Genomic DNA, 10,329 nt, shown 5'->3' on the forward strand with positions numbered 1-10,329 from the left:
CCAAAAATGATCTTAGCGTGAACTAGTGGTCTTTGAATGTCAAGGCTTGAAGGTGTGTTGTGAAATGGGGGTTTGGAATTCAAATTCCAGCACTGTGTCTCTGTGCATGCCGCCGCAGTGGGATTGATGCCGCTGTACCCGGATGGGTCCTGCCGTAGCGGGACAGACGCCACTTAAATAGGGTAAAATCCCCCAAAAATTTTATTTTCTGCAAAAGTTCATTCTTGAGAGCTAAGAAACGACCTCAGGGATTTTCTTGACAGCTTTCCACCATTCTTGAGGCTAAATGTAATGTGTTTTCACTCCCCGAGTCTGTTTTTCGATCGGTAGAACTTAGATTCATAGGTAATTATCGATGAGGGAAGGTTTTCATCTGGAAATTATGGTTAAAAAATTCCTAATTTGGGATATTGGGATCATGGGTTTGGTCTTGGGTTATTGGGTTTGTTATAATCCGGATAATTAGACCTTTGGTTGTTGATCCTTGCGTATATTAATTGTTGTAGACCTAGAACAAGGGGAAAGAGTCTGGAAAGGGAAGATTCAAGTTCCTTAGGGGATTCAAGCTTGGATTCGAGGTAGGTGATGGTTATGATTTCATGTTGGTGTGATATATGTTTGTAATTGCTTATTATAATGCTTGTAATGCAAATGTTGCATTATTGATCACCCTAATCGTAAATGAGGATAATTGTGTAATTGTATGCCATGAATCACCTCTTGTTGTATGATTGTGAGAATATACATTGTGATTGTGATTGTGGTTTGTTGAATGGATCAGGTGTTACATTCCAACACACTAACTTGGATCGGTTGCCATGTTTCGGCATAAACATGGGATCAGTTGCCACGTTCCGGCATAAACATTGGATCGGGTACCACGTTCCGGTATGCTAACAGTTTGGGTGTGGGTTCCATGAGAGGACCATTGAATTGGGTTCCGTGAGAGGACCATTGAATTGTGTTGTCTATTGATATAAACATTGGATCAGGTACTACGTACCGGTATGCTAACAGTTTGGGTGTGGGTTCCATGAGAGGACCATTGAATTGGGTTCCGTGAGAGGACCATTGAATTGTGTTGTGTATCTACTTGTGATGATTACGTTCATATCTAATGATGATTGATATTAGAAGATTGTATGTTGCTCTAAATTGATAACCAATATGTATTATTGAGAATGTGGGATGCTACATTGATCCTGAAAAGATGACTAATATTTTATATTTTCGGTATATGCCTGTTTATAATGTTGTGGTTACTTGCATGTGTTTCACTTATTGGGATAGCCGCGTGATCCTACTAGTAAATTGTGGTTGTGTACTGATACTGCACTTGCTTTTTCTTTATTGAGTGCAGGACATCTTCAAGCGGCTATTGATAGACCTCAGTTAGGTGGCTATTGAGCGTGACCGAATTCAAGGGTGAGCAAGTTCTTTCAGGCTGCCATGGATCTGTCTTGTTTAAGTCCACTCTCTTCGGACTCAGACTATTTATTTAAGGTGTTTTGTTTAGTTTCGGGGTTGTACCCCTTGTTCTTAGACTTGTCGTTAGTAGAATTTTGGTACAATGACTTTCATGTTCTAGGGGTTGTTCTTCCGCATTAGTTGGGTTAGTTATTTAAACCTTTGGAGTTTATGGGGACTCTGTATTAATTATATAGTTATTTAACCTGCTTTCATAGCTTTAAATGTGTATAACATAACCCTGTTTCGTGACATATTCTCACATTATAATAATTATGTTTGCTTAAAAAATTACTTCCATAAACTAACTTTTAAACGAGTGTAATATAAATTAGATTTAGATGTATACTCTTAAACGCAAAGAGAATACATGTGTTAATCTTGGCATTCTTCCTCGATTATAGCTTGCATGTATTTATTTAACATAAAACGTAAGTTGCCCAATACAACTAACAAATCCTTTTATGGTTCTTTAATTATTCTAATTTATTTGTATGATAATAATTTTCTTAAATAACATTGTACCCTTGTACTACAAGCTTTCGCAGATCCTCTTGAAGGAATGTGGTCCTAATAGAGTCTGCATTGTAGCTCTGCTAATAGGGGAACCATAAAAGTAACATTAGCAATGATGAATTAGGGCAAGCCTGTATTTCAGTTGGATAAGGATGAGGTGAATCTGGAAATTCCGAAATGGAACAATGCCCTAATTGCTTATTTCATAGGGGATGTGCCTGGTTATAATGCTCTCACAACATATATTAATCAATTTTGGTGTAATGCAGCTAAACCTGAGGTGTTTTATCATGAGGAAGGATATTATGTGATTCGATTTGCTTCGATTGATGATATGAACCAAATACTTTACTCAGGTCCATATACCATCAACAATAGATCTATAATACTCAAGCCATGGACATCAGATTTTGATTTCAACAAGGAATTCCCCACAAAAATTCCTCTCTAGGTGAAGTTTCCCAAGCTGCCTATGTCATGTTGGGGTAAATGATCTTTGAGTCGAATAGCAAGTGTCATTGGAGTCCCTATTTATGCTGATGAATGTACTGCTAAACAAACAAGGATATCCTATGCTCAAATACTTATTGAAGTGAATATCACACAAACATTGCTTGATAAGTTTGTGATGATGGATCCTAATGGTAATAAGTTTGAGCATGAGGTTTTCTATGATTGGAAGCCTAAATTATGTCCTAAATGCTCAATGGTAGGTCATATATGCACAAAGCAAATGCCACAACCTCAGGCTCCACAACCTAGGAAGAGACAAGAACCTAGTAGAGGAGGTAAATAATGGAAGCCTACTGGTGTGATCAGGGAGCCTGCACTAGACATACCTTAAAGTTCAGAGCAGAATCAAGTAAGAAATATTCTTACTCAGGATGCAAAGGAAAATGTAGATCAGCAGGAGATTAGCCCAAAAAGTGTCACATATACAGGCCTCAATATATGGAATCAAGAAGCAACAAATGAAAGTCCAGATTTTAACTTGACAAACTTCCCTTTATTGGGGTCCTGGCCAAAGAAGAAAGAATTGAATGGGAGAAGATTGAGTGGACATGTGCAACTTCCTCCTGATAAAGGAGACATAAGAAGCACCATCTAATGAGTTGGCTTATATGGAATGTGAGAGGACTAAATAAGTGGCATAAACAAAATGAATTAAAACTCTACCTGAGGAATAAATGCATCAAAATGGCAGCAGTGTTAGAAATCAGAGTCAAAGCTCATAAGGCTAAGGTACTTGCAAATGTATTCCCTGGTTGGCAATCACTGAATAATTATTCATGGGCTGTAAATGGTAGAGTTTGGATAGTGTGGGATCCAAATTATTACCAGATTACTCATATTAGATCTACTCCTCAATCAATTCATTGTCTGGTAAATGGTAACAATGGGACACTAGTTTGTTTTATTACTGTTATATATGCATCTAACTCTATTGAACAGAGAAAGGACCTATGGGCAGAACTATCAAGCATTGAACAAATAGTGGATAAACGTTGGTTAATTGTTGGTGATTTTAATGCTGTGTTATATCCAAATGATAGGGTATATGGTGCACCAATCTCTCTAGCAGAAACTCAAGATTTTTCAAATTGTATTCATAAGCTACAACTGAATGAAGTACCATGGAAGGGTGATTATTATACTTGGTCAAACAAGCAGTTACGAACTGATAGAATTTGTAGTAGAATTGATAGAGTCTTTGGCAATCTTGATTGGATGATGACTTGGGGTCATGTGATTACTAAGTATGATCTCCCATATCTTTCAGATATTTTAATATATGGCAGAACATAGTACTTTCATGGACAAAGTTGCAGAAATATGGCAAAAACATATGGGCTCCAGGAACAATGGCAAATATCTGGGCAAAGTTGAGAGCATTAAGGCAAGTATTGAAAGATTTGAATAAGGAGGAGTTCAAAAGCATAACCACTAAGATAAATCCAGCTAGACAAGAATTGTTGCAAATACAGGAACAAATCAATCAACAGTGCACTGATGAGCTACTATGTAAGGAGAAGCAAATTTTATTGGATATTGAGAAATGGAGCCTTGTTGAAGAAAGTGCGCTAAGACAAAAGTCCAGAGCAAAATGGATACAACTTGGAGATTGTAATAATAAATATTTCACAGTAATGATCAAGGAGAGAACTAACAAGAAGATCACGCGTGAGCTGACTTCACTTAGAGGCACCAAACTGGACACACCAGAAGCTATTAAGGAGGAAGTGGTAAAGTTTTATAAGGCACTAATGGGATCCAACACTACATCTCTACCTGCTGTAGATAGGAAAACTATGAAGAAAGGACCCACAATTAGTTATGAGCAAGGAGTTGCATTATGTGGAGATGTTGTGGATGAGGAAATTTGGAAGGCACTAACCTCTAGCTTATTTTTACAAGAAGACTTGGAGTATCACCAAAGATGACATGTTGATGACTATCAAAGAGGATTTTTAGATTGGAAAATTGTATAGACCAGTTAATTGCACTGTAATCACATTGGTACCAAAAAATTCTAGTCTTATGAATATAAAAGAATATAGGCCCATAGCTTGCTACACCATCATATACAAAGTCATTGCTAAAGTCTTAGCTACAAGGATGCAGAAGATTATGGCACATATTATCAGTGAAGCACAATCAGGATTCATCCCAGGAAGAAAGATTGCTGATAACATCATCCTTGCTACTGAACTGGTTAAAGCATACTCTAGACAACACTATTTCTCCAAGATGTATGCTAAAAATTGATCTACAAAAGGCTTATAACTCTGTGTAGTGGATTTTCTTGGAACAGGTTCTGGAGAATTTGTGTTTTCCTCAGAAGTTCATTTAATGGATCATGGAATGTGTTCATACTTTGAATTATACAATCATGGTAAATGGTGAGACTACACCACCCTTTAATGCTGCAAAAGGGCTTAGACAAGGAGATCCCATCTCTCCTTACTTATTTGCTATATATATGGAGTATCTGAGTAGATGCCTTGCTGAAGTTGGAGATTTTGAAGGGTTCAAGTTTCATCCTAAATGTGGCAGATTGAATATAACTCATTTATGTTTTGCAGATGACCTCCTAATCTTTAGTAGAGGGGGATAAAAAATCTGTAAAAAGTATATATCAATTTTTTCAAAAGTTTTCCCAGGCATCAGGACTGCAGGCAAACATGAATAAAAGCTCTATATATTTTGGTGGTGCTGCTGTGCAAGAAAAACTGAATATACTCCAGCAAAGTGGTTTTGGATGTGGTGAATTTCCTTTCAAATATCTTGGTGTCCGTCTTTCCACCAAGAAACTGACTATTATGCAGTGGTTACCCCTTGTGAATAAAATTATTGCTAGAATCTCCTCCTGGACTGCTAAAAAGTTATCATATGCAGGAAGAATGCAACTGGTTCAATCTGTGCTATTTGGTATTCAAGAATACTGGTCTCAACTCTTCACCATTCCTGCAAAAGCTCTCAAACTTATTGAGTCATACTGTAGAAGTTTCACTTGGTCAGGATCTAATACTATTACTAAGAGAGAATTGATAGCATGGGACAAAGTGTGTTTGCCTAAATCAGTTGGAGGCATGAACCTCATTAACATCAGGATGTGGAACCAAGCTGCTATTGCAAAAACCTGTTGGGATCTTGCTCACAAATCTGATAAACTATGGATTAGATGGATCCACTCATTTTACATAAAAATTAACAGTTCTTCACTGCATCGATTCCAAAGCAAGCCTCATGGATGGTCAAGAAGATCCTTAATGCTAGGCTGACTTTAGAGCAAACTTAGAAGCAAAATGATCAGATAACTATTGGCAGCCCTTACCTGTGTCTACTTGGAAACAAACCTAGAGCACCCTGGAAATGTCTGATGTTTGCCAATTCTGCACGACCAAAAGCCATTGTTACAATGTGGCTCCAATTACAAAACAAGCTACCAACTAGTGATAGGTTGGTTTCATGGAGGATGGATATAAATCAACAATCCAAGATGTGTCAAGATGATCTTGAAACTAGAGATCACTTATTTTTTCACTGTGAGTTTACGAGAGATGTCTGGAGGAAGCTGATGACATGCATCAAATGTCCAATCTATACTTCAGATGCTTGGGCCACACACATGAAGAGGATCATAGAGAAAGCCATAGGTAACACTCTCACTGCACTGATGTTTAGACTAATGTATGCTGAATGGAGCCATGCAGTGTAGAGAGAAAGAAATCACAGAATCTTTGAAGACAAAAGTAGAAATTTTGATCACATTGCGAAAAAGATAGCTTATATGTTGTATGAGGGAACCTAAGGCCATGAGTTCTAGGTTGCAACAACTTAGCTTTTAGTTGAAGTTGTATCTCATTAGAGTTTTGTTTCTTTGATTAACATACTGTGATGTAGTTTGTTATGCTTTGTAAATATCAGTTGGTGATTAATGAATATACAATTAATTAGCAAAAAAAATAAAATTAGGGCAATGGAGTTTTTTAATCGTGACTTTATATTAATCACTTGATTGTAACTTTATAACTTTATATTATAAACAAAAATGATTCAAAAAAAAGAAGAAGATGATACCGTTGAAGGTAAATTTTGGCCCAGTGAAAATGAGAGTTCAGGAACAGGATTAAACATAGTCCTAGACAAGAGAAAAAAAAATATGCATTAGTTATTCGTAGAAATAATATTAATTGACGCCTGAAGTTGTTCTAAATTTTCAAAAAGACACTTTTTACACAATCTGAATTATCAATATACAATAAGTTTTCAACATGATTTATCAATAATTATCAACCATGTGTTTATATGATAAAATAATTCTATGAGGTATATATATGGCCAATAATTTATCATGATAGAAACTTTTAAACAGGAAATAAGATATCCACAAGTCACAACCACATGAGAATTGTAAATTAATTTATTTTTGTCTCTTGATAACACACTTTTATTTTGTGTTTGATCTTATTACAACAACATTTTTTGACAATACTTATTTTAACCGAGCAATATTTTGCACAATGAATATTCAAATTTCTAGTCAGCTGAATCTGTTCCTCACTTGTTGTTTCTACGATTGTTTGGAAATTAAATATAAAAAATATTAACATATTAACAAAAGCATGTACATGTGTGTGCGTGCGTGTGTTGTGTGCGTGCGTGAATAAAAATAACTTACGAAAAATTGAATTCGACGACAGAAGGAGTTAGAAAGGATCCACTTGTTGACCATTCTCAACATAGTTTGGATTATATAAAATGTTAGGAATTGGTCTGCACCATCAATTTCACATTTCAACACATAAAATAAAACATAGTCTAAGCACCCATATATCCACTCCCTCAAATTTTGAAACAAATTAATAAGAAAATAATATTATATAAAATGAAACAGAAAAAGTATATAAGTACGTTGAACGTAGAGCTCTTGTTGTGGAGGTTCTTGGTGGAACATTTGGATATTGAGGATTTGTCTCAATGACTATTCTCTGCATTCATTTGATTAAATAAAATAAATAAATAAATAAATAGAAAATATTACCACCCTTGAACAATTACAAAAGTTAATATTCTCACGTTATAATAATTGTGTTTGCTTAAAAAATTACTTGCATAAACTAACTTTTAACCGAGTGTAATATGAATTAGATTTAGATGTATACTCCTAAACGCAAAGAGAATACATGTGTTAATCTTCGCATTCTTCCTTGATAATAGCTTGCATGAATTTATTTAACATAAAATGTAAGTTGCCAAATACAACTAACAATCACTTTTATGGTTCTTTCGTCGTTCTAATTTGTTTGTATAATAATAATATTCTTAAATAACATTGTACCCTTGTACTACGAGCTCTCACAGATCCTCTTGAAGGAATGACGACCCTATTATAGTATGCATTGTTGCCCAACTAATAGAGAAACCATAAAGGTAACATTAGCAATGATCAATTAGGAAAATCGAGTTTTTAAATTGTGACTTTATATTAGTCACTTGATTGTATCTTTATAAATTTATATTATAAACAAAAATGATTCAATAATAATAAAAAAAGATGATACCTCTGAAGGTAAATTTTGGCCCAGCGCAAATGAGAGTTCAGGAACAATATTAAACACATGCCTAGACAAGAGAAAAAAAACATTCATTAGTTATTCGTAGATATAATATTAATTGACACTTGAAGTTATTTAAAATTTTCAAAAAGACACTTTTTACACAATCTGCATTATCAATTTACAATACTTTTTCAACATGATTTATCAATAATTATCAACCATGTGTTTAGATGATAAAATAATTCTATGAAGTATATATGTGGACAATAATTTATCATGGTAGAAACTTTTAAACAAGAAATAAAATATCCACAAGTTACAACCACATGAGAATTGTAAATTAATTTATTTTTGTCTATTGATAACACACTTTTATTTTGTGCTTGATATTATTACAAAAACAATTTTTGACAATACTTATTTTGATCGAGTAATATTTTGCACAATGAATCTTCAAATTTCTATTCAGCTAAATCCGTTCCTCACTTGTTGTTTCTACGATGCCTGGAAATTAAATATTAAAAATATTAACATATTAGCAAAAGTGTGTGCGTGTGCGTGTGTGTGTGTTGTGTTGTGTGCGTACGCGTGCACATCCGCGCACGAATAAAAATAGCTTACAAAAATTCAAATTCGGCGCCAGAAAGCGTAAGAAAGGATCGACTAGGTGACCATTCTCTGCATAGTTTGGATTATATAAAATGTTGGGAATTGATTTGCACCACCAATTTCACATTTCAACACATAAAAAATAAAACATAGTCTAAGCACCCATATATCCATTCCCTCAAATTTTGGCACAAATTATAAAGAATATAATATAATATAAAATGAAACAGAAAACGTATATATGTACGTTAAACGTGGAGCTCTTGTTGTGGAGGTACATGGTGGAGCATTTGGATATTGAGGATTTGTCTCAATGACTATTCTCTGCATTCATTTGATTAAATAAAAAATAAAAAATGTTACCACCTTTGAACAATTACAAAAAAATAATATTATCTCATTATAATAATTATGTTTGATTAAAAAATTACTTGCATGAACTAACTTTTAAACGAGTGTAATATAAATTAGGTTTAGATGTATACACTTGAACGCAAAGAGAATACATGTGTTAATCTTGGTATTCTTCCTCGATTATAGATTGCATGTATTTATTTACATAAAACGTAAGTTGCCCAATACAACTAACAAGCCCTTTTATGGTTCTTTCGTCATTCTAATTTGTTTGTATAATAATAATTTTCATAAAAAACATTGTACCCTTGTACTACGAGCTCTCACAGATTCTCTTTAAGGAATGGCGGCCCTATTAGAGTCTGCATTGTGCACTGCTAATAGAGGAACCATAAAAGTAACACTAGCAATGATGAATTAGGGAAATGAATTTTTTAATTGTGACTTTATATTAGTCACTTGATTGTAACTTTATTACTTTATATTATAAACAAAAATGATTCAAAAAAAGAAGAAAATGATACCACTGTAGGTAAATTTTGGCTCAGCGTAAATGAGAGTTCAGGAACAGGATTAAACACAGGCCTAGACAAGAGAAAAAAAACATGCATTAGTTATTCGTAGAAATAATATTAATTGACACCTGAAGTTGTTCTGAATTTTTGAAAAGACACTTTTTACACAATATGTATTATCAATATATAATACTTTTCCAACATAATTTATCAATAATTATCAACCATGTGTTTATATGATAAAATAATTTAATGAAGTATAAATATGTACTACAATTTATCATGAAAGAAACTTTTAAACAAGAAATAAAATATCCACACGTCACAACCACATGAGAATTGTAAATTAATTTATTTTTGTCTCTTGATAACACACTTTTATTTTGTGCTTGATCTTATTACAAAAACAATTTTTGACAATACTTATTTTGACCGAGTAATATTTTGCACAATGAATCTTCAAATTTCTAGTCAGCTCAATTCGTTCCTCACTTGTTGTTTCTACGATTGCCTGTAAATTAAATATAAAAAATATTAACATATTAAAAAATGTGTGTGCATGCGTGTGCGTGCGTATGTTGTGTGTTGTGTGCGTGCGTGAATAAAAATAGCTTTTGAAAATTCTGATTTGATACCAGAAGGCGTAAGAAAGGATTCACTTGTTCACTATTTTCAGCATTGTTTGGATTATATAAAATGTTGGGAATTGGTCTGCATTATCTATTTCACATTTCAACACATAAAAAATAAAACATAGTCTAAGCACCCATATATCCACTCCTTTAAATTTTGGCACAAATTAATAA

The 10,329-nt window shown here is 33.9% G+C and overlaps 2 protein-coding genes across 2 annotated transcripts; both read left to right on the top strand.

The window, feature by feature from the left end:
- Positions 1-3,180: 3,180 nt before the first annotated feature.
- LOC107061985 (uncharacterized) lies at positions 3,181-4,424 on the top strand. Its single transcript, XM_015312106.1, has 2 exons — positions 3,181-3,729; positions 3,783-4,424. Exons 1-2 carry the CDS (start codon positions 3,181-3,183, stop codon positions 4,422-4,424), a joined length of 1,191 nt encoding a protein of 396 aa, XP_015167592.1.
- Positions 4,425-4,873: 449 nt separating this feature from the next.
- Positions 4,874-5,765, top strand: LOC107061986 (uncharacterized). Its single transcript, XM_015312107.1, has 2 exons — positions 4,874-4,993; positions 5,145-5,765. The coding sequence occupies exons 1-2, from the start codon at positions 4,874-4,876 to the stop codon at positions 5,763-5,765; spliced, it is 741 nt and encodes a 246-aa protein (XP_015167593.1).
- The last annotated feature ends 4,564 nt before the right edge of the window (positions 5,766-10,329 follow it).

This window comes from Solanum tuberosum, unplaced genomic scaffold, assembly GCF_000226075.1.
Source record: "Solanum tuberosum cultivar DM 1-3 516 R44 unplaced genomic scaffold, SolTub_3.0 scf00187, whole genome shotgun sequence".
In the NCBI taxonomy this organism is placed as follows: domain Eukaryota; kingdom Viridiplantae; phylum Streptophyta; class Magnoliopsida; order Solanales; family Solanaceae; genus Solanum; species Solanum tuberosum.

Coding starts and splice junctions, on each gene's coding strand:
- LOC107061985 (XM_015312106.1), top strand. CDS start 3,181: ATGGCAGCAGTGTTAGAAATCAGAGTCAAAGCTCATAAGGCTAAGGTA. Junction 3,730..3,782: donor GGATGATGACTTGGGGTCAT/GTGATTACTAAG, acceptor AATATATGGCAG/AACATAGTACTTTCATGGAC.
- LOC107061986 (XM_015312107.1), top strand. CDS start 4,874: ATGGTAAATGGTGAGACTACACCACCCTTTAATGCTGCAAAAGGGCTT. Junction 4,994..5,144: donor TGAGTAGATGCCTTGCTGAA/GTTGGAGATTTT, acceptor AAGTTTTCCCAG/GCATCAGGACTGCAGGCAAA.